The sequence below is a fragment of the Myripristis murdjan genome, chromosome 12 (genome assembly GCF_902150065.1).
Source record: "Myripristis murdjan chromosome 12, fMyrMur1.1, whole genome shotgun sequence".
In the NCBI taxonomy this organism is placed as follows: domain Eukaryota; kingdom Metazoa; phylum Chordata; class Actinopteri; order Holocentriformes; family Holocentridae; genus Myripristis; species Myripristis murdjan.
The window spans coordinates 14,057,158-14,082,351 of NC_043991.1; the positions used below are offsets into that span (position 1 = coordinate 14,057,158).

The 25,194-nt window shown below is 41.7% G+C and overlaps 1 protein-coding gene across 1 annotated transcript in view; it reads right to left on the reverse strand.

The window, feature by feature from the left end:
• Positions 1-2,013: 2,013 nt before the first annotated feature.
• The window catches only part of fgf10a (fibroblast growth factor 10a), a 28,634-nt gene continuing 5,453 nt past the window's right edge, over positions 2,014-25,194 (reverse strand). The window contains exons 2-3 of the mRNA XM_030065416.1: positions 10,417-10,520; positions 2,014-3,129 (exon numbers count right to left, since the gene is read on the reverse strand). Coding sequence (XP_029921276.1) covers positions 2,929-3,129; positions 10,417-10,520 — 305 coding nt within the window. The 3' untranslated portion in view covers positions 2,014-2,928. The remainder of the gene's footprint in view (positions 3,130-10,416; positions 10,521-25,194) is intronic.

Here is a 25,194-nt window from a genome sequence, read left to right on the forward strand (position 1 = left end):
CACATAAGCCATGTCTTGTGAAGCCAAATGATTGCACCATGGGTCCAAAAGTCGACAAGACATGGGATTGGAGTTTGTGCTAAGCAAGACCTAACCTTAGTTAGCTAAAGGTAGCTAACCCTATTATTAGTGAATGTTAGCTAATGTTTTGTAACATTAACCATGACTTTTTCCTAACCATAACCATTTAGTTTTGGTGGCTAATGAGGCAACACCGACTATAAGTCTAAATGTTGATATACAACATATTTTCGGTTCAGAAACGCTGAAATTTCAACATATTTGTTGGTGTGCAGAAACATAAAATGGTAACATTTTATTCCAAGTGGCACAAATTTGCATACCACTTGGTTTACTGTAATATGTTTATGGCTATAAGCTGCTGTATATGTGTGGGAACCACAAATTAAACAAAAACTAAGAATGTCACCTCTTAGCGTCTTGGGTATTACTGTATATAAAATTTGACTTTCCAATTTGTATTTACCATTTATTTATTCATTTTCCAATTATGTATTGGGCCACTCATGCATACTCTACCAACATTAGTATTACTGACAATATATGAATGCAGAGAATTAAATAGACTTTTAGACCTAATATCATAGGCATACTTTGGCATTTGCATTTTGTATTGTATTTTGTCTGTATATTCCTGCTCATGGCCCATGGCTGTGCAGGACATTGGAGGGAGTCGTGCGCTGAGCAGGCTGTACAGTACGCCTGTTAGAAGACAATATGAACAGCTGAGGCTGCCAATAAGGCCACAAGTCTGACCGCAGTGTAATAACTGTACTTTGAGTGATTCATGCACAATCATACACACATTTACTAGGTTTATGCAGTATTCAACCATAATGCTACATCAGCGTTTCTTTACATCATCAAAGGAATAATCACATGACCAAAGCTTTTCAGACCAATGAGTATAAATATTGCGATTTGTTGGTATTAAAAGTGTCACTAAACACAGCGGTGCCAAATGAAAAACAGCAGAAATTTAGGATGAATAGCATTATGTTATACAAAAACACACACACACACACACACACACACAATATATATATATATACACCAACAGCTTCGCATGCTGACCAACGGAGATTAAGACAAGCAAAAAAGTGTTTTTTTTTTTTTTTTTCCACTTTTTTTCTATTTTGACAAAATAATTGTCCAGGCTTATAGTTTTGTTTTTGATATGCATATGGAGTAAAGTCATTTTTATCATAGCCGGTAAAGCCAATAAAGAAAGCCAAAACAAAATGGTCAAACTGGCCATAGACTACAGGATTAATTAATTTCATCAGTCCACACCACTGATAATTTTCTCTAATACCCACCTTTATGACATGTTTTGATTTTTGGATTAGGTTCTCGTGGGGGGAAAAGTGACACACCAGTCTGTAAACTAATCAAATTACAAGTGGCTTGTGGCCAAGAATTCCAATGTATTTCGATACAGATGGAGAATAAACCTGATACCATTTTTTTATAATATGTTTACATAAGCGGTAGACTGGATAATAGAAGGTGGTTTCATTTGTTTAGAAAATAACATGCAGTGACATGTATCACCGACTAAGGGTCAAACTACAGAAGGGACCCGAAGTCTGCCTGTGTGTATTGTGCAGTTGTTTGGCATCAGCACACCTGGATTATGCAATCTGGAGTAAATTATGGTCATATATGTTTGCCCTTTTGGCTGCTTGGCTGCTATGCTGGCCAGGTGTGTTATATATATACAAGCTGACATCAGGGTGAGTGAATTATGTCCAAATTTTTGGTCATCTGAAAAGAACAGAAAGTCAGTCAAAGAAGTTAAAGAGAAATATATTTACTTTATTCATGTTTAAATGATAGATTAGTATTCAAAAAGAAAATGATAAATGTTAAAAAAAAAAAAAAAAAAGAATTTGTCCTTTCCATGTTTTTTGTCCTTTTGTTTTGTTAAATAATACACAAAATAAATAATTTTTTAAAGCAATCAGGTGAAAGGAATAAAGAAAAACCCAATGCAGTGACTGTTGCAAGTTAATAAGTGTTAGATTGGTTTATGTGTTGGTGTGTACTTGACTAAACTCTTCTGAATCTGACTTATTTTGCGCTCTTAGACTATTGCTAATCATCTCTCTTCGCCTCTCCTGGCTTTTCATCTGCTCCCCTCGGTTTTCGCTGTCCCACGTCTTGGCCTTTGTCCTCCTCCGACACCCGGCTTTCTATCAATACTTCCTCCTTATCTCCCATCCTCCTTTTTTGCCTCCTCTTTCTTCCCCTTCATGTTATTCTGTCATTTGTCCCTGGTCAAGTGCTTCCAGCAGGTGGCAGATGTATTGAAACTGAGTCATTCACATGGATACAAATCTGAAAATCTGCTCCATCCTCATACGAGTTAGTACAGTATAAATAACCCATAGGAGTTAGTATTGTATAAATAACTGCATCCACAGATCACACATTTACATGTAAAACACAAATTATACTCTTTCCTCATCGCCGAATTTCTGTCGATAACATTCTGCATCAATGTCCCTTAATCCATCTCTCCATCTATTTCATTCCGACTTTTCATCCACATATAAAACCGCGTTTTGGCACAGAATTCCTTTTTTCATATTTCCCCCTGTGCCTGTGTACTTTATAACTTAAGACAGAAAATAAAATATAACTTTTCATGTTGGTATCAGTTCTTTAACACAATATTGCCTTTCTTTAAAAAGTCTTTTCAACAGAAACAGTTTGATTCCTCCAATAGTGATAAAATATCTATAAGTTCCCGTTCCTTTTTCCTCAGTGCAGCAAATCCTTCTCATACAGATCTGTCCAATGTAACCACTACTCCAACCCACTGTTATTCCAAAAATCTTCAATAGCACGGTGGATCTCGAATCTTTCCAGTTTGCAGAGCCGTGCCATGGGTAATATGTTCGATCATCGTGGCTGTACGACAATGGGCAGGAAGTGAGTGGCTGTATTTTTCCTACGCGTCTTCTTCCCCCTCATTGGCTTGCCATTGGCGCTGAGTCCCACAAACATGTGTTTCTTCTTGTTACGCCACACGGCCGAAGCATAGGTGTTGTATTTGTTCTCCTCGATGCGTTCAATCAGGCGGCAGTCTGGACCAAAGTCCCTCTGGAGGGAAGAAACAGAGAGTGTAAATGGATAATATGCAATCAGACAAATCATAGCAAAAGTCCAGGTGCATAAAGAGTTTAGCCTCCTGGAATGATATTATTTGGTGCTCTCTGCCCATCTCACTGCAATGCACACTCATTGTTTGCAGTGCTTTTACTCTGTGTGTAGCAATGTGATTAGCACAGATGTTTGGTTCTTGGCGGTGTAGGATACTAAATAACATCAAACACAAAGGCAGCCGTTTGTGTATACCTGACTAATGAGATCAATTTGTTCGGTGGGTTGTACTCTGGATTGACAAAACTACAGTGAAAAGAATCATGTTCCCTATTTGAATGTAATTTCATCATGTGTATTTAAATCCAATCCCCTCTTTCATCAAAGAAAAAAAGATTCATGATAGCTGGACCAAATCTGCTACTTGAGGGATGATTTGAGTTTCTCGGTAAAGGTATTGAGAGAAGATAGAGAGAGAGAGCCGTCAAATATCACTGAGGAACTTTCTGAAAGTATTCACAGATGGGACAGAAAATGTAAGTAAGGATATAAAGTCTATGGCGGTCAAGAGCTGACACTATAGTAGTACAGTGAAAGAGCATAATCTTGATCTTAGTGCAACTTATCTCACATCTTCTGAGCCTTACTGAAGACCAAGAGCCCTATTTCTCCCCCACCAGTGACAAGATATCCCCTTCACTGCCCTATCCACTACTGATAAGCCCTGCTTTCTGTTTTTTTCCTCCATCTCTGTGGTGTCAAGATCTCTCACACTTAATTCAAACATGGGCATATGTATTGTGCAGAGATTGAGACACTTTTGGCAAGACCCTAACAGCAAGAATAAAGTCTAACAAGTACTTTGCCTGGGGTGCAAATTAAGGAAGTAATGACAGTGAGACTGTGGGGTCCACAAAACTCAATACAGGATAAACATTATGCCTTCAGATAAACCAATTATTGCATACAAAATGTGTGTATTTATCACATACATAATATGTGTGTGTGAAGCCTAGCAAGTACTTGTGGCCTCTGTAATGTTGGCAATTGGGCCTAAGACAGCTACCCAGGCATTGCCAGAACAATTTGCAAATGCAAATTAGACTGGAGTCTATCAGTTAAGGCGTGTCATCATTGACAGTCAATTGACGTTATCAATGGCCGCGGACCAAAATGCCTTTGGATAGAAGTGGATAGATCTACAACCAGTCAGAGCAACATGTCACAAAGCAGTGAGCAGCCACTGAACCTCCATGATGCTCCTCTGTCAGTCATCGTATCAAACCCGAACCATATTAGACAGATAAGGACACAACTGGATAAACATACAACCAATCAGAGGAGCAGAATGTAACACTGAGCGACCGTTAGGGTTAGGGTTAGCCTCAGTGCCTCAGTGACATCAGTCATTGTATCAAACCTGCCCCATATTAGATAAGTGGTTGTGACTGGCCTGAGCTGGACCAGGAATGGTAGGGGCACCAGACCAATCTGCTAGGGCAAATAACATGACTTTGCAGATTTGTCTGGTTCCCAGGCTATAAGAGAGCCTAACCAAGATTTTTTTTTTTAAAAAAATCACCAAAATTTACCACCTCCAGCTAAGCAATGACCAGATATCCCTTCACTTTCCACCACGTGGATGTCAGGGATCACTTCCTCTGTTTTATAAGAAAATTCCTCCTGTCTTCTCCCAGTCAGAGTTTTCGGGCTCTAGTTTCCCGGCGCAGCGCAGGGTGGCGCAGTGAGGCGCACCCCGCGCAGAGCTAGTTTCGACCAGCGCAACGCGCAAGGCGAACGGTTTCCAAGTTTCGCAGACGGATCTGCGCCGAGATGGGAGTGGCGGCGCAGCAGGGGGAGGTGTCGACAGATTCAGCTTGGCGCAGTGACAGTTTCGTGCCAAAAGGCTTCGCCGAGGTGCGCCAAAAGCTCGCCTCCTGAAACCACGTCTACTTTCGGCGCAAGGCGCAGCGTGGCTGGCGCAGTGGAAGTTTGGCTGACAGGCGGGCAGTGCGCACATGTCACCAAAACTTCACAGGCAGGTTTCCAGAATGTCAGGCACATTAACAATGCAATAAATACCCACAGAAGCCACTATTCAATGCTATAATCTCAGTCTGCACATAAACGTATCTCCATATCGACTGTGCCGTCACAACTGATGTCAGATCAAAGGAGATTGGCACCGTTTGGCAGCGTAATGGAAACCCAACCTGATCACCTGTCAGTCAAACAATGTGTCCCATACAGTGATGTCTTTTTTCCAGTTATGGTGTCTGGCGCTGCCCCTGTTAACTACACAGTTTTTCTTCCATATATATTTAAATATTCCACTCTGGGTTTTCGTTATCCGGTAATCACCGGACTATGACTGGTAAATCTGCCAAAGTCCGGTAATTTTTAAATGTCCGGTGAAAATATTCACAATTTTATTAAAACAGTCAATTTCCACGTAATTTTATTTATAATTTAAAAAAAAAAATAGACTGCGTGATCCCTGTCTCCGGTGTACCAGAGGTTGAGAGAGGGTTTTTTTCTGCAGAACCGGATCAAAACAGCAGCGAAGTCGCCTGGGGGAGAACAAGGTCACAAGACTGATGTGCATTGCAAGTTGCGGAGAGACACTTGAGACTTTTGATTTTAATTCAGCTGCTGAATTAAGTTTTTATTGCATCTATTTGATTTCAAGTTGGCAGCACGCCGCGTTATTAAAATGATATGAGCCAGTTTTTGTGTTTGCAAATTGCAGTTGCAATTGTTTGCAATTGTATGCAACGTTCATGTTAAAAGAGCACAGGCTTGTGCAATATTTATTTATTTATTTTATTTTTTTATTTATATAGTCAATTGACGGCACTCATTTAATTTGATACAGCCTGCTTTTCAATAAAAAGATTACGCTATAAATTGGCATGCCTTGATATCATTCTTATATAGCCTGCATATAATTTTAAGCTCAGTAAATTCAGATAATATTTGACCGGAATTTCAAACATTTGTCCGGTAAATTGAAAACCTGCCGGTCACGTTGTCCGGTGCCAATTTTTTCTAACGGAAACCCTGATCCCACACATATAGAAAATGTAAAATGCATCGGTTCCTTGCCAGACACTGGGCGTTTAGAACAGCGAATGTAAAAGCTTTCATGAACCGGATTTTGTTTTAATCTCTAGTGTGTTGTTGCATCAGTAAGTGATGGAGTCGAAAGTTGCAAAACAAACATGTAGGCTATTTATATGAATATGGCGAGGATTATCCTTTGAGGTAAAAACATTCATTAAAAATGGGGGCTTCACAGTAAAATTTATATTTGCTCGTAAAAATCAATAACTTTAACAGACGGTGACAGAGCTGGAAAAAAAGAGATGCGAGGCAGGTCGGTAATGGAAAGACAGGGGACTCAGGAAGACAAATTTAAGGATAGATGCATGGATGGATGGGTGGTTAGATGGATGGGTGGACAGATGGATGGCAGGTAGCTCCAGCAACATTGCAGCAGCCAAGACTGGCCTCACTGAGTGCGTGATGCGGCTGCTCTCTTCATCCATGTCAAATGTGTAGACTACCACTACGCCTTCGCGCAGCGCATTTTAAAGGCGAGGACAGGGGCTCATTTGATTGGTTTAAAGTGAATCGGCTGTGTCAAACCCACTCTACGCCTTCTCTCCTCCCTTGCGCCGGTAGGAGGAACGGCGCAGTAGTTGCGCCAAGGCGCACGGCGTGCCAAACTTGCAAAATCCACTTGGACACACCCAGTTGGCGCAGCGCAGCTGCGCTGCGCCCGCGCCTCGCCAAGTCTGCGAAACTAGAGCCCTTCATGTTTCTCCACCCATTTGCCAAAGTTCAGGGAGGCACTTCTGAACTCTGGGATCTCTGGAAAGAGATCCCAGCTCCTTCCCTCATTTACAACCAGACAGATCAGATTGCTCCACCATATCTCCAGAAGTCCAAGGGGAGTTGAATCAAGGGCAACTGGACTTATTTGTAGATTTTTGAAGACATTTCACTTCTCATCCAAGAGACTTTTTCAGTTCTTCAGTTGAAGAGCCTCTTCAGAGAACAGCAAACCCAGCTGCTGTCGATTCAACCCTCCTTAGACTTCCATGACCCGGATGACTGAGAACCCTCATAGATATATCTCCAGAAATTCTGAGTAGGGAAGGGCCCTCACACTAATTCCAGAGTTCCCAGTTTTCTCCACCTCAAATCCAAAGTTCAAAGTTGATTCCCTCATCTTTCCAGTGCTCCCAAAGACACCGGGTCTCTTTTACGATTTCCATTCCAAGACAATTTACTCTGTTCAGCCATCAGTTGACACAATATAAATGTTCTTTATCCCATCTGACTCTTGTGTCCCTACATCTTACTTTCCTACGTTCTTTACGTGAAATTAATGATGGACTATCAAACGCAATTTTTCACATTGCACCTGTCCTTTCAGTCTTCCAACATTTTCTCATTGTGAGTTTATGCAGCAGCTGTAGTGATGGAAATATTGCCTTTTGGAGATGCAAGCAAGATCTCTCATCATGCAGTTCATCAGAAAAATAAAACAATAGCATCAACTGTTCCAAAAACCTCCTCACATTGCTCTTTCCTTGTTCATGACAGGACACTGTTGCTCATTTCCTAGCTCTGTTTAACTCTTAATGGAACTCTGGTCTTTCTAATGCTACCTTATTGTCTATCTTACAGGAAAGATTATAAAAGTAAGATTTGCCTCCTTTACATTGGCTGTTAATCGATTTTGGAATCGGTAAGATTTTATTTCAAGGCAACTCCTTCTGTCCAGACACGTAGTTTCAGATCTATAGATGAACCTCCTTGGGCTGTTCCAAAACCTAGATTAAAGACAGATGATCAAGCAAGTCTGATCAAGCTCTACAAACACTGGAGAAACCTCAGAGGGGGAATACAATTAGTAAACATATGTTGTCTTAGAACAAATGCTGAAAAACGTAGTTTCATAAACTTGTATTTAGCTGCTAGCTTGTTCTTACTCATGTTATGCTTTTGATTTTTTTTTTTTTTTTTTTTCTGAGTGGATCTTCACAAACCTGAAATAACAGTTGTTCTTTTGGCTTCAGATCAGGAGCGTAATTAGCAGCAGATACTGTATATTGATGTGCCTATGATACTTTTTTTTGAAGTTATGATAAAAACATATACTCTGATTCTCTTATTTCTGTTTTGCTGAATGGAGCCAGCAATAATCCTGGTAGTCTTCTTGATATTTCAACTTTTTTCAGTTTTATTATCATTATTATTATTATTATTATTATTAATATTAATATTATTATTAAACCATTTTCTCTTCTTTTTATGCTTGTTTGGAAGCCGCAGCAGCTGTTTGATTACATGCTCCTAGTGACAACATTGATCCACAAATGGTCAGCCATTGCTTAAGAAACTGTTGTCAAATCCCCAGCGTAATCAAGGCCAATACTACAAACTCAACACTGAATTGAATTTGTTAGGGATGTTGTTTGTGTGTCACTCGGGGGAGGCAGAAGGAACTAGGGGCAGAGAGGTTAGGATGAGATGTGAGGTCTTAAAGGTTTGGGCTTTGTACCAGCAGGACCATTGTGACACTATGTTTGCGGCTTACATTACCACAGTGACCACCCACTGATAAATGAAGAGAAAATGATCTAAGAGAGTAACATTTGTCAGTTTACTGGAAGCTGCCCTGGCGCTCTAGGCAAGCGCCACTTAACCAGCCAGTTAACTGGATGCAGTTGATATTCACAACACAAGAATGTACCTTCCCTGAAACACACACATACACACATACAGTATACAAATTCATGTACACTCGTAGAGACACACACACACAAACACGCGCACGCTCTCTCTCTCTCTCTCTCTCTCTCTCTCTCTCTCTCTCTCTTTCTCCCTCTCCCTCTCTCTCTCTCTCTCTCTCTCTCTCTCTCTCTCTCTCTCTCTCTCTCTCTCTCTCTCTCTCTCTCTCTCTCTCTCTCTCTCTCTCTCTCTCTCTCTCTCTCTCTCTCTCTCTCTCTCTCTCTCTCTGGCCACAGCTGTTCAAATTGGTTCCAGAAGTAAAACTGAATGTTCCCAAAGCAAAATGAGAATATTTTACAGACACTGTGCAGCTTTTTAACTAACTTTGGTCTCGGTAAGACCAAACAGTGAGTGCTGGCTGCCTTTCAATTAAAATGGTGTGAAAAAGGCTTGTGCACAGCACAAAACTATAATCATGACATCAAATTATGGCAGTTATAATTAAGGGGGGAAAAAATGTCAGACCATACAATACATCATCCATCTTTCATTTTTTTGACATTTATTGGTTTACATAAATCCTGATTACAAACTAAAGGCCGTCATTATCATTTGTGTTACTCACATGTATCAATCTGGCAATAAAATGAAATAATGATTTCATTTGATTGCCACTGAATAAAGAAGGTACTGTTTAAATTCATCAAGTGTAATTGAATCCCAGCCCTTCACTAGTGTGCTACTATGGCTAGTGTTGCACCGAGTAGAAGACGTCATGGGAATTCAGTTTCAGGACATGCAACAGAATGCCTTTCTTTCTTTCTACCGTGTGTCATTTCATCTGTGGTGTGGCTCCAGAGAGCCACACTGAAAGTTAGGTCTTTCAAAGTAAGGAGAGAGAAAATGAGAGAGAGAATGAGATGAAGAAAGAGAGAGAGAAAAAACATGAAACAAGGGCTGCTCTCCCCAGAGGGACCGAAGCAGAATAGAGAAACTGAAGGATTGTGTTTCCTGTTTCTGAATGGAGTGGAGAGGAGAGGTAGGTAGTGGAGACGAGAGCCCGCATTGACTAGCTGTGGTTCCTATTTCTGGAATAGAGAGTCTTGCCGCCTTGTCCATTGTTTTAAAAAGCATTCAAGACAACTCAGAGCTGGGGAGTCACTGGTGTACAGAGAGGCGGGTATCCCTTTGCAAGCCAGAGACTCTACATTTACATGACACAAAGAGGAGAGGAGAGCAGAGCTGTGGATGTCATCACCTGAATTAAACAGTCCGAGAAGGATGTAAAATGGCTGCTGCAAAATGGTTATGGGACTTGTGAAATCTAATCAGAGTGAATGATAGCTGCTGCTGTGCTACCAAAAGGCTTGGACGGAGAAGAGAGGAGCTTTGTTTTGTTGTTGTCAGAGCGGACGAACAAAGAATAGATCGTACATAAAGAGAAGGAGATCAGGGTGAAATAGTGCTGAAGTAGCACTGGTGGTATGTGAGCAAGGTATCTGCGGCTGTACACTGGTAGAAGACTGAGGTACAGTAGGTACTCACCGCTCCATATAGCTCTCCCTTCTTGCTGATTGCCAGGTAGTAGTTACTGCTGAGGCCCCTGATGGCCACCACTCCCACATCCACTGACTTGATCTCCAAAACACCTGGATCAGGGAAAAGAGCAATAGAGAGTAGTTAGAAATCTCAGACAACGTGGAGCGATCATCGAAACTGAATGGGGGAAAAAAAGAAATTTTATTTCTATGGGTGCAATGCAACATTTTGGCTGGACTCAGCTCTGGTCCCAAAGATTGCATGGCCCTCGTTGATCTGACCTGACAAGTTTCAGCATTGTTACTAAGGGAACCTGACCTAGAGATTTGTGAGATCTGATAAAAAAATACCCCATATGCAAGTTGGCACACAAACGTATAACATAAAGGAACCCAGAATATTAAAACACCAACCGGAGTCAAGCCCTCTCCTGATCCTGTTAAAAGTCTGAAAAGAGAAATCCTGGAGGGCTTCTTTTATAACTATATTATCAGGATGTTCTCATTTTGCAGAGATGGCTTTTAAAACATCAGAAATTAAGAAACCTGAGTCATCTCAGCTTAATCCTCACAAGTTGAACCCCAGCCTTGTCTCTCCTTCTTCACCTCACTATGTGACAGTCAGAAGTCAGACCGGCCTCTTGCCCCCTGCTCATTTGCTGGTTAGCTTGTGGGCTACATGCCCTGGGACTGAGGTGTAAGCCAGGAAAAACCATTTCTCCGTCCCGTGTTTGTTTTTCTGACCAGGGGAGCACAGGCAGGCAGGCACATGGACAGGACGGAGAGAGGCCTTCTGGCTGCTTGACTGGCAAGGCGTCCGTATCAGTTTTCAGGCCTGAACCAATTACTGGTGTAAGCTGTGTTTGCCGGCCCTTTCTTCTCTCATCCTAAAGTCAATTACACCAAGCCATAAAGCTATCAGGGGTTAGAGAGGATTAGCTGAAGGGGCCTGGGCCGGCAGGAGGTGCATCTTAGTCGCAACAATGGAAGGAAGGATAGATTGAAGATGAGAAACAGGGAGATTACACGTAACCAAAGGAAAACAGCCATCACATGTCAGAAGATTTTGTAGAAGCCTATTATTTCTATTGATGAGCTATGCCAGCGTCAATATGGGCAGTTAGTGAGACATTAGACATGCTTATTTGACAGCTAACAGCAGTGCTCACATGCATTGCCCAAATTACCAAACAACTATAATCTGTGTGCTTCTCCCATGAAGAGAGAAAGGATGCACAGAAAAGGATATGGTTTATGGAGAGGTTTCAGAAATTGAAGGAGGATGGAGACAGCCTTTGGCAAAATACATTTAAATATTGTTCCACATAAGTGGCCTTGGTGCATTCATTTTTTTTTCTAGTTTCTTAAAAATACAGAGCCACTTCTTTGGAGGGAGTGAGTGAGGCAGCAAAGGGAAGCAAGAAAGATGCAACAAGAGAAGCAAGGAGCAGGGCAAACCGAAAAGCTTTGCTTTGCGCCTTGAATCTCAAACATACCCGACCATTCTCTCTGCCATGCCCCTTTCCTGCCCTTTCTCTCTCTCTCTCATTTTCATTTTGTGAGGGGAGAGACAGAGATTTGTAACATCCTGCAGCCCTGGTGTGATTTTATGGTGGCCATGAGACACGCAGACACTAAGGGACCAAGCTTTAGGAGGCTTGTTGCACCATTCTTTGATCAGGACTAAGCCATCGAGGCATTTTGAGGCATCCGGAAGCATCTGGCCACTAAGTGCTCTGTCTAACACCTATAAATCCTCATTTTTAATCTCTTTCCGCTGCTTTTCTTTCCCTCAGACTGTCTCTGAATGCCTCTTTATTTCATTATCTCTTTCCTTCTCTCTTTCTTTCCCTCTGGTTGTGCACAAGTGTCAGGAGTGTGTTTTATGCTGCTATGTTTTGTCCTTTCATTTTTTTTTTTTTGCTCCTTTGATTTCCTATTGTGACACACATGATCTGATCTGAGAGGAGCAGCAGCCCAGACTCTTTCTTGATGAGTGCAGCTCACCTGGCATTATATTGTCAGGCGGACTCCTACGCTCTTAGACACTTTTCTCTGTCTTGAAGCCTAAGGTGGACACCATTATCAAAGAAAAAAGGCCAAACACTCTCATTTAATCAATTTTCTCTCATAATCCAGGAAAGATAGCAATGTTTGATCGGGGGAAAATGGAAGAATTAAGCACCAATTTTGGTGCAGCTGATGTTGGAGCCAGAATAAAGGTTGATATTGCCTGTTACATTGCAATGAAAGACCTTCTCATCTTTGAAAACTCATGGATCTATAAGGCAGCTTTATGGGCTATGCGTGTCGTAAGTGTGTTAGTAGACGAGGGGATGGATGGGTGGATTTTTTTTATGTGTGTTTTGTTTTTGATTTAGTTTTGGGGTTTGCTCTTGTTGGTTGTTTATATTTTGTTTTCATTGTGTGTGTGTGTGTTTGGGTTGTGTTAAACATACTGCTTAGATAAAGGAAATCAGCTAAAACCCTGTCCGCTTAACTGGTCCATAAAGGGGTGGTCACACTCATTGTGTCTCTCTCTCTCTCTCACTCTCTCTCTTTATCCCTTTTACTTGCTCATTCACTCTCGTTCTCTCCTCTCAGCACATCCCCTGAACCCACAGAGCAGCACATAGGGTTGTTTGTGTTGTTGTGTACATTCTTTATCTGCACTGCTGCATGCTCCTCCATTTGTCAAATTGTCACAGTCTTGTAAGTGCATAGTTCTCTAAGACAGTGGAATGCAGAAAATGTATGGGGGGGGATCATTTTAACATTTTTTTTTTCTTTCTGGTTTAATCTCACCACGATTTGGCAGTGCTCAAGCAGACATCGAAACAGTTTCACTCTTTAAAACTTGATCAAATTCACCTGGTTTCCTTCAAAACATCAGTGAAAAACCAAACCAACTGGCACCAACCAAAGAAAAGAAAAGAAAATTACCAGAGAATTAGCCCCCACTTAAAATGATCAAACGCAGTTGTATTTTATGTTTTTACAATTGTATAATGTTTATAATTATTAATATGATATTTAAAGGTCAGATCAGTGATGCTGGACCAATGTCAGATTTCTTGTGTTTAAATTGTTGTAGTATTTAATACTGAACACAAACCAAAACATCTCCTGATATAAGGGTCCCTATAGGGCACAATCACTTCAAATTGGGGGCCACAGAAAGTCAACTTGGAGGTCTAAAACATGCAAACGTTTGAAGACCTGTGCCCTAAGAAAGGCAGCACTAAATACACACACAAATGCACACACACACACACACACACACACACACAAAGGGCCACAAGCAGTTACGACAACACAACACAACACACACTCCATCTTGCCAGCATCACAACGGACCTTCTGAGCTGAACTCTGTCAAAATAAAATCAGCCTGTGCCGTGCCGCGGGCTTATCCACCTGTTTAAACCCTTTTCCCTACCCCTGTTTGATGTGGTGTGCCAAAATCAAAGCACAGGGCTCTTTTATGGCCCGCTTTCCAGCCACCAGAAGCAGCCCATGTGCCTGTGAGCTGCAAGGCCAGGCGGCAACAAAAAGGCTTATGTTGCAACAGCGTGACGGGGGGACGGCAAGAGGACACAGAGAAGCAGGACCGGAGCTTGCAGCAGAGACATGCGCATCAGGTTTCTGTGGTCAAACACGCATACGGATCCAGGCACTTGCGCACATTAGGCTCTAAATGTTGTACTGGCCTTGCGGTACCTCGTTTGCAGTGGTCTTGCATTTTCTTTTATTTATTTATTTTTTTTTTTTACTCATTTTTTCCATCTTTCACTGACTCAAATCAAAATTTCAACCCATTTCCTCAAGTTTCAGACCTATCCTTCCTGTAGCGATATCTTACAACAATCAGTCCGTTCTGAAATGTTGCATGTTTCCTTTTCCACTTTTCTTGAAGGCAGGGGCCTGCAGGTCACTGTGCTGGTTGGGGAACAGTTTGGTCCACAGAGGCATATCTGCAAATCTACATGCTGGAATGTCTTGAATTTTGGTGACAACATTCATGTCACCTAGAGGATGAAACCGGGCAGTTTTGGTGAACCCACGACCTTTGCTTCATGTCATTCCCTGTCTCTCCCCTGCCTCTCCTGTTTCTCTCCAATGTTGCTATCGAAGCAGGGAAAAAAAACAAAAAAAAAAACAAGTGAAATGGCAAATGACCAACCTTTCGTCTAGCGGCATCAGCAGCTCAGTGGTCAAATTGTTAATGTTGCACACAAGTACTTGTAAAGGTTTTTGCATTGCCATGAAATTTGGTTCCAGCATTTAGGTTGGTTTGACGATGATAGTTGTCAAAAAAGTGTAAATGTAAGTTTGGTAAACAACATTTTATATTAAGTATTCCCTCTGGCTCACTTGAAGGTGTCAATGTGTGTGTTTGCGGTTTAAATCTGCAGCCTCGGTCGTCAGGCGAGGAAGCAAGAATCCAGAAAATGGATTTGTGGTGGAAGCACAGCAGTGATAAAGCTAAGAACCAGGAGAAAGAAGAGAAAAGAAGCAAAAACAGAAACAACAAAAATATTTCAAAGGAGGTACATTATTGCCAAAAGTTTGAGAACCATTTCTCTAGCGCCACCAGCAGGCCCTGCGGGGGTGTCAGAAATAACACGCCTCTTTCTTTTCATTCCAGCATGTCCTGTTTTACTAAACTGTTAAATGTACTTGTAAGTGTGAAGAAAAACTTTCATAACCAATGTTGAAAGCACAAATAAGATGTGAAAAAAAGGCTCTGATATTTCCACTATCAACATTTCTGAGAAATTACTGAAGGCAAACACCTGTGTGTAACAGGGCAATGCTACAACTTTCATAAAAACAGGTCAAGCGGGGTCTTTGCTGGTCAAATATAAACCGTAACACTGACAGAGCTTCAAGTAAAAATAAACAGAGCCTGGCGTTCTAACTGTAGGAAACTGTTCATGAATCGCTTCATAAAGCCTCTAACATCAGTTTCTGACAGATATCGTAACTTCAGGATGAATTACTGAAAGGGTAAGCCTCCGTCAGTTTTACACTGAACAGAAATTTGGCTTAAAAGCACCGTGGCAATTCAGTCTCAAGCAGTGGAACACAGAAAATCAAGTGCCAGCCAGGAGCAAAGATGTAGTTTTCGCAAAATGAAGCCATTTATCAGTTCTGCTTTTGTAGCTTTTATGGGTCATAGCACTGGTTACAATATTGGCCGCACGGTGAACGGCATTGCTTTGAGTTTGCTATTTTTTCATGTTAAATCCACATTCTACGGGTGGTCGCCATAACTTTGTTGTCTGGTTCCCTCAGACTTGGCTTCTAACCTCATCTCTGTAGGTGGGATAATTTCTCAACCCCAGTTTCTCTCTGCACCTTCCTTCGTGTCTCTCTATTCATTTTTTCCTATACTCTTTTCTCTTTCTTTCCTCAGCCCTCCCTCTCAACTTTTCGCTCTCCATCATTTCCCTTGAGTACCTCCACTTCTTCATAGTGCAATGTTATTTAAACTTTACACTCACTCGCCTTCAACCTCTGAAATCCATTTCCTTTTTATCCCGCATTTTGTTCTTCCTCTCTATTCTTCCCCGTCCTTTTTTCTGCCTTTTTCTCTCCTCTTCAGCTGTCATCCTGTGGTCCCAGATTTTAAATATTGTCACACAGAAGACATTAAGGGTCATGTCCTGATTGACTTGAAACTGCAGTGCAGCCTTTCCATAAAAAATGTCCCATTTTGAGCTTCATAGTACATGACTAGAGGGCTTCACACAAACACAGCAAACAGGAGAGAGGCTTTTGCTCCTCACCAGAGTTGCGGCCCAGATCAGGCACAGCGCCTGGGGCCCCACCTTCCTCGGTATGGGCCACCACAACCGATCCATTTTATTTGTTTGTTTGTTTGTTTGTTTGAAAGCTTGAGTATTCCTTAGAAACTTGAGCAAATTCTCTTTATTTCTTAAAAAAAACAAGAAGAAGTAAGAAATATCCTGAAGGAAAAAAAAAACAGAAATAGAAAATTATCCATAATATAAAACTATATTTATAACTATTACACTTATACATTTGTCTGATATTATAGGAAAAGACACTATAAATTGCCACAAAGTTGATCAAAAATTGTTAAAAAAAAAAAAAAAAAAAAAGACAAGAAAATTGCCACCCCCAGCCCGCACAAATAGAGGAATTTAAGAGGAAAAAAAAAAAAAAAGTGAATTTTTTTAAGGTTGCTCATATTTTGGACCTACAGTGATCTATTCAAGGCAGCAGTCAGTAAACAGTGCTGCAGACGCTCCATGTTGAGTCGCCTGCTCAGAGCCTCGAGAAAGGTAGCAGAGTGGCTAAAATCCTGAGGTGGATGGCTTCATGAATATGCCACACTGTAACACAAAACATGCGCTCAGTCCTTTCACTGACCAGTGGGTTTGCGCAGTTAAACAGGATCCTTGATGGCATGGTAATGATAGTCCATAGATGAGTCACAGTTTCTATGACAGACTTCCTGCAGACTGTTTTGCAATAGTTGGAGAAAATGGAAAAGTAGGGCATTTATTTATCCAAATATTAGATTTACTCGAAATGAGCAAAACATTCCTTGCAAGATAAAATGAGTCAAATCAACATTTTTGCGCTATGGAAAATAAACAGTTTTTGCTCAAGACTGCTGTAGTGGTGAACACACACACATACACACACACACTCCCCTCAATTCAGTTTAGTTTTACTTGTATAGCGCCAAATCATAACAGAAGTAATCTAAAGGTGCTTTACAGAGAAACCAAACAATTTTTGTTCATTCCATGACCCAAAATCCCCTGCATGAGCTCGCACATGGTGAAGAAAAAAAAACCTTTTAACAGAGGAAAATCCTTGAGAAGCCGGCTCCGGGTGGGCGGCCATCTACCTCGACCGGCTGGATTAAGTGCACAGGTACAGTGCAGACACAGATAACAGCATACACTATAAGCAGGCTTACAGGCAGGCAGACACAGGCATACATGAATATGGTTACACACACACACACACACACACACACACAGAGACAGACGCGCACAGGCACACACATGCATGCAGACCTCCCCTTGACCTCGTGCGTGCCCCCCGGCCGCCCCCTGCCTCTAAGAACATGGTCAGAGACTCCAGCTGAACCTAAAGGTTAAGGGAGGTTGTGAAAATGTTTCCACTGTTTATCCAAGGGCTTTTTTGAAGATTATACTGCGGCTGTTCACATTGTGACCTCTACACGGCGAATAGCTACGAGTGGGTCTACTGCTTTTCCTGCAGCCCGGAGAGGTCTTGGTTTGTATTGTGAAATAGCTTCACTTGTGTACTAGTTCATAGTGCTATGAACTCTCAGGAGAGAGGAATAGAAATGAAACGTTGTTGTTGTTTTTTTTTCCTTTTCTTTTCTAATTCCACTGCTCAGATATTGAGAATTTGGAGGAACCGCGGACTTTTCTGTGTTTTCCTACAGCAGGAAAGTCCTCCACGATTTTCGCTGTGAAATACAAATGTGACAAACGAGAAGCTGCATTTTTGCTACACCAAAGCTGCCCTGTTTTCTTTATAATATTAAATTTGATTTGCAGCTGAGGTCTAAGCACAAAGCTCGTTTTTCCTCTTTGAAACGATCGCAGCAGAGTGACCGACGGTGTGACACATTCACTGTGACATGGGAGTTTATGTCCTTGTAACTGCCAGAGACTCGAGAGGAGAGAAAATCGAAACCAGCGGCGGAGACAAAAGGAGAATTGATGAATTCACAGAGGAAAAATGACACTGTCACTTCCTCACGGTGATGAATCAGATAGTGAAATGAAAATATGAAAGGTTTCCTCTGTATTTGCGGCCAAAAATACAAATAATGATGAATTAAATGTTTTTTTTTCTGCGCACAAACCAACAGGTTTCCGCCACTGCAGCCTGCCAGCCCACCACTGGTTTTAACAGGATTAAAGTATTTCCTTTACATTATTTCTTTCCCAGAATGGGTAAATATTTCCCTGTGTATAAGATGTCGGAGAGAATAAACAACATTGTGGTGTGTACAGTTTGCTTGGTGACTGGTGGTGAAGATATTGGGTTGGAGTAGAACTGCTGTATATTATGTGTTCTGAGAAGTGGTGAGGTATTGGTTTAGACTGATGTGGTTGACAACAGTATCATCCTGCACTAACAGGCCACATCAAAGCTGCCCTGGCCAATGGTTTTGACCAAAGCTGAGAAAACACGGGCCTGTTTCTGATTTACAATATGGCCAAATTTTTTTTTTTTTTTTTTTTTTTTTTTTTCAGAGTTTTTGGTAAACTGATTTTTTTTTTTTTTCATATTTTGTTTTGTAATATTCTAACACCTATTTAATTGTTTGGGTGTAAAGCACGTATTCATGGAAAGCAGCTACGGCATCTGTTCAGCTGTCTGCATGGAAAGGGAAAGGGAGCATGTCAAGAGATGCAAAACTATTCTCTTGATTAACAAGATGTTTCTGTTTGACCTGCACTCGCTGTACTATTTAACTTACTCTTGCGTACATAATGGTTTTATTTCCTCCCCTGACAGGAACACTCACATCACTGTCTTTCTTGCTGGACAGAGATAGCCAAAACCGCACTGTTCAAGCTGTGTGTGATTTGAAAATTGGCCGAGGAACACAAAGAAAAACAAGTCCAGATTATTCAGAAACAGACAGAAACAAAACAAAATGGATCACCTGAGTGGAAAACCTCGGCTGAAAATACCAGAGGTCTGTCCTGCAAGCCAACAGATAGCGTTAAGTTTCATCTGCCCCACTCATCATTCCAGTCTACATTATTTGAGATCACTTTACAAAGTGCAATATTACCACCTTCACCACCGCAACAAGTTATGTCACACACATTTAGGGTAGCTGGGAGAAACCAAAAGAAATTCACAGCGATGCAAATGGTGAGATGATACAGACAAAAAAAAACAAAACATGCAGCCACCTGAGATATTGTGATTCCTCTAATGCGGTTGACTTTGTAATATGATAAAGTGCCAAGGCTGCCAGTTTCTGTCAAAACATTTCACAGGCCACTGACAGGCCAGGAATTATGTTTTCAGGAGAAAGTGCCATGGCGGCCGTCTGCATTTCGCACATTTTTCATTTACAGTTGAATTGCCAACGCAAAATTGCCCAATTGTTGTGGTTTGAGTTGCTGGCATTCAACTTTTTAGTTTTGGAAAACCTGTCATTTTACACCACAAATATTATGCCCTCACATGCACACACACTGCTGTCACACATCTCTCGCTGTTTATCTCTGTCTCTCTATCTAACTCATTCTCTCTTACACATCCCTACACACACACTCACACACATTCTTGTCTTTCTATCTTGGCGAGGACATTATATAACCCTGACTTCCATTCATTTTTTTACAGCCTTCTACAACCTTTCCCTAATCTAAACCATAACCAGCGCATGGCTCAAACAAACCCTTACCCTAACTTTAACCCAATTCAACTGCCCAGTAGATAGACAAGGCAGGGGGCGTCTTATCACTCCCTTAACCTAATCCTAATTTTAACTTTCCCCTACCCTTAACCTAAGCCTAATTCTAACCCTCGTATCTCAGAATCTAACCCTAACCTTAACCAACAAGCCTTTGTAGTTGTGAGGACCGGCCAAAATATCCTCACTTCCCAAAAATGTCCCCACTCTGTTGGTTAAAGATGTGTTCTGGTCTTCACTATGTAGTATTTACAAGTACACACACACACACACACACACACACACACACACTCACACACACAGATCTTAATTGGCTGGCATTCCTGGCCGCTCTGTTCAAACGGCCAGGCTGTCCAGATGCCTCTCTGGATTCAACTCTGGGCTCTCAGCTCTACCTTTGATGACTCCATTAAGACCCTCACCTCTCTGCACACACGTCTATCTGCCCCAGTGTGTGTGTGAGCACTTGTGTGTGTAACAAGGCAAGAGTGAAAGCATGAAAGAGAGGCAGAGGGAGAAAGAAGGAGCGAGATGTGTGAGGTGTGTGTGTGTGTGTGTGTGTGTGTGTGTGTGTGTGTGTGTGGAGGGGAGAGGGGAGGAGGGGGGCTTTCCTTAGGCACCTACTGGATGTTATCTGTCACAGATGCTATACTGCACCCCCCGCTGCTTTACTGGCCACGAACTCTGCACATTCCCATAGAGGACCGACACTGGTGCCAAAACCAAAATGACACACCAATATTTCAGCAGAGCTATAAATACGGAGAACCTATATCAGCATCTTTGCTGGAAGTAGGAAGTGCCCCCTCCATTACATTGCTGCGATTACACTGCGTTACATTCTTGCGATGAACTGGTGTAGAATCACTGTTTACTTAGCGATGGCCATGGAGCAAGACTGTGGTGCTGACACTGCTGCCAGCAAATACTGCAATTTCCAATTCTTAGCTGTAAATCAACGAGCTGTGGTTTCCACTACAAGGCCAAGCAGGGGATCATCAGAGCTCGCTCTTTTTTTTTCCTTCTTCATGTCACTCTGTTTACTTTCAGGCAAACGTTGCTGTGATTCTATTTTGCAGCTTGTTGTCAAATATAATGATTTGTTATTTAGACAACACTCTCAAATAAACAAATTGTTGCTGAACGTTTTGATTATCCCCGGTTCTGTCATAGCCATGCTTCGCCCCTCTGTGGAGAAACAGCTGTTGGCTTGTTGGTACGCTGCACAACGGCCTGCGCTGGCATCTATGAACGCCTCACCTGAAGAATGACTTAAAAAATGACTCTGCGGAGTAAAGACTGTGGGCATTTAAAAAAAACAGGTACTTCAGCATTAGTCTCAGATGTGTTCAGAAATGTAAATGAAAACTTGCAGACAGCATCAGGAATGCAAATATGAAAATGGCTGCAAAACACACACACACACATAACAGAAGAAGTTTGAAGCGCATAAGATAGAACCAACAGTTCTCCACACTGTTGTTTGGCAGTCTTGATAATGACTCAGAACCAGTCACAGGTCATAGCATCTCTCTTCCTCTCTCTCTCTCTCATTTTGTCTCTCTATCTCTCTTGCGGGATGAGTCGGCCAGGCAGGAATCCTCCACACAAAATAAACAATGAAAAAGACACTTTGTCAAAACAGAGATGTCCAACTCAAGATTCTTGCGGATAGTAATCGACTCTCGATGTTTGGAGCCATTTTCTCCTCGGAGGAAAGCGCAACAAAGCAGCAAAGGATCTGACATAAATTCAATTTGCTGCTGAAAGACTTTTGTTTAAGGTGGTGCCTGCCTGGTGGGGTTAATGGCATCGCTGCCTCGGGTTGCCTACAGAAATCTGGCTTTTATTTCAGTCGTGTCGATGCTGACGTATTAATAGACAGGAGAGTGAACTGATGGTTGAATATCAAGCAGCGATGACAGGGAATATGTAAACAGCGATCGAAAACCGAGACGTCCCGGTTCCGTCCTTGTCCCCGGTGACTGTGGGCAAAACGTTTAGCTTTGAAAAGTATGAAAACTACATTTTAACAATGAGGAAATGTCTTAACAAATATGCACTTGAGTAATGGGAAACTTAAAAAAAAAAAAAAGGAGAGAGAACTGATCAGGGACGGGTGATGGGTGTCTGTCTTGCTGCTCTCACCAGCATTCCTGACACATCCAAAGCATGAACACACACATGCTCCGTAAATGACCCTGTACTCTCAGTAATGGGGTCAAAGGTGACTCATACATCTGGACCTCTGGACCTTCGCGCTCGCCCCTCTGCGTGCATCTGTGTGTGTGTGTGTGCATGTGTGTGAGTGTGAGAGAGAGACAGAGACCTCAGCATAGTGCCCAAGAATGAGGGGCTGGTAGAGGTTGAGGTTGAGGCTGAGAGGTTAAAAAGTTAAATGACCAAAATGGTTTCAGGATGCTCTGTAAATTTCAATTTCAGATGTGAAAATGATCTTTCTCGTTCGGTCTTTAACCTGAGCCAAACTGCAGTCATGAAGTAACAATCGAAAAAGTACAAGCCATCGTGCTGCACATCTTGCCAAGCTGCAGGCGAGCGAATTTATTGCATAATAACTTGCATGGAGCCTTTGAACGTTTTGAAAGGAGAAATCCCCACGCATGTCATGTCTAATTTGTTCTAAATGACAATGCTGCATTGCAAATGTCTAAAACAAGTAAAAGCAACGAATGCCCACTCCCATGCCACATGCTTGTTGTTGTTGTTGTTGTTGTTGTTGTTTTAAATTGGAACCTGTATAACCGCACATGCAGCCCGTCTCACTGCAACAGGGAAAGTTTCCAGAGCCAGCGTCTCGTGAAGATTATTCCCTTTCTAGACTCAGAGGGCTTGATTTCCGGGGCTGAGCTGAAACACAATCCCAGACTGATCATCTCAATCAGCGGGAATTCTCTGTCAGAGTCATAATGATGTCATATACGCTGAGTGAAGTGATAAGATGCTGGACTGGTCTCCTTTTTAATGGAATAAATGAGAAAAACTCTTATATTTTATAATACTGACAACATTATCATTAATTTGACTTGGCTTCGTTATTCATGAAATATTATGGAAATGTAAGGGACAGCGCCATTTGTCAGTTACGGGAAAATGATAATAACATTACGTAAGATAAAATGATTATTTTGTGGAGGACACTGACAATATTTTTTTCCACGGACTTGCTATGAAACAAAAAATTGGATTGTCTAATATTATGCACACTTCTGGATTTGAAATGCCAACCAAATTCGATCACAAAGGGTGTCACAAGAAAAAAAGAATCATTTGTGTGAATTTTGTGTGAATTCAACAGCATAGTTCTTCACCACTTTGCTTAACAAACAGGTAGAGCCTGACTCACTTTGTACTTGCTGCCTCAAAATGTGACTTGCCTCTTTAGCCAATTACCTGAAGGACGAGTGCGAGGGAGTCCCTGTCTTTCTCATCCGTATGGGAGGGAGGGTGGGAATGTGAAGGGAGTGCGCTATGAGTCTTTATTGTATGTTTTCAAACACTGACCCAGTGTAATTTTTTGATGTCATACTTGGCTGTTGCAACTTTAAAACCACTCACTGATAGTTGATAGGTATTTCTGAGCAGCTTTGAGCTGTGGCATTTGCACAGCGGCTTTATTTATGCTTGTGGGAGAAGCGAGTCTATGAAGATGTCAAGGTTACTTTGAATGAAAAGCAACGCTGACACTAACCTCTGGTGCATCCAGTACCTCCTCATAACTCTTTTTTATGGGCCACACTGTTACCTTTTCCCACGAGAACCCTAAACACACTCATCAGCCTGAGAGAGAGAGAGGAGAGGGAGAGAGGGAGAGAGAGAGAGAGCAACAGAGAAAGCAGGAAAGACTAGGAAAAACTCTCCAAGGAAATTTCAAAACTTAAAAAAAAAAACACATCAGGAAGAGCAAGGAGGACAGCTAATGTGAAATGAGGATAATTCTGCTCCCATAAATGTGTATTTCACGCTAAGAGCCGAAATATGCTTTTCATTCTTTCCCTGGTAGGAGCAGTTTATGTTTATGGTTTTTGTTTATGAATCATTCCAACATTTGAGTGATTGCGTGATGGAAGAGGTTCCAGCTATATGTTTAATGTTGTAGAGAGTCTTCCAAATGTAACCAAAGCATTTAACAGTAAAATGCAGTTGCTGCTGTTAACTGCAGCAAAAAATGTATGATTTATCTGTCATATAGACCAACTAAAAAAAAAAAAATGTTGAGAGTTGAAAGATGAACTGTGTGCCCTTTACTGTTTGTGCATTTTATCTGATAAATATTCCAAACATTTGTTTCTTAACTCGCCTCCTGAGCAAGTCGAGTATTACTGCTTGACTGAAATGTGTTTGAAATATTAATTCCACCTGGATTCTGCATGGCATAACATAAAGTAAAGTGAAACAAAGAAGTTTGTCTTCCTTGTAATGTGCAGACAGTATGCTGCCTATTAACATTATTATCACATTAGTGGCATTTATTTCAAATTAGTCTTGCCACCTAAAGGAACATGAAATATGCACATGCGTAGCCAGCAGAACAGCTTAAAGTGACGCAGTAACGCGCGGCGGTGACCTTTCCATTCGCAAAACTTCCTGACTTGGGTCAACAGGGTCAACCCGAGGGGGGCAGTTCGGTCTAATTAGCCCCGGCGTGGAGAAAAATGTGCTATCTCGGAGAATAATGTATATCAGAGCATCTAGCCACGGGTTGTAGCATGCTGAATTCATGCATGTCAGTAATGGCTGTAGTGTGGTTAGTGTTAACAAGAACATATAACTGTGGCATTTTTTTTACAGTCTGGGTGGCCACAATGAGAATCAAAGCTCCATCTGTAGTCATGTTGGCACCATTCAGTACTAATTGTGCCATGCAGTACCACAAGGCTATGGTCAAACTACAAACACATGCCCATTTCTTTCATTGCTTTATTCGTTTGTTTGTAAACAAGATGTGACAGTCTGTGGACAACATAGGAGAGGAAAACAAGGACGGTTTTGTTGCTTATGGTCGGTGGCATGATCAATGCTAATCATGCGACGGGCCAGCAGAATTTCCATATTAAGATTATAAGTGCCCCATTCTGAACAAGGCGGGAGAAGGACAGATAAATGATTTCACACACACAAACACAAACACACACACACACACACATGCAAAATGGGCCTAACCCTCAAATGATGCACTACCCTCAGCTTTGACAACATGATTAGAAAGGCCAGGCTGTCAGGGGGAGTCCCGTGCAGCACCCAAACCATTGAGCTAAACCTGCAGCTTCACCGTCTCCCTAATCACCTTTGACACCATCTAATGACACT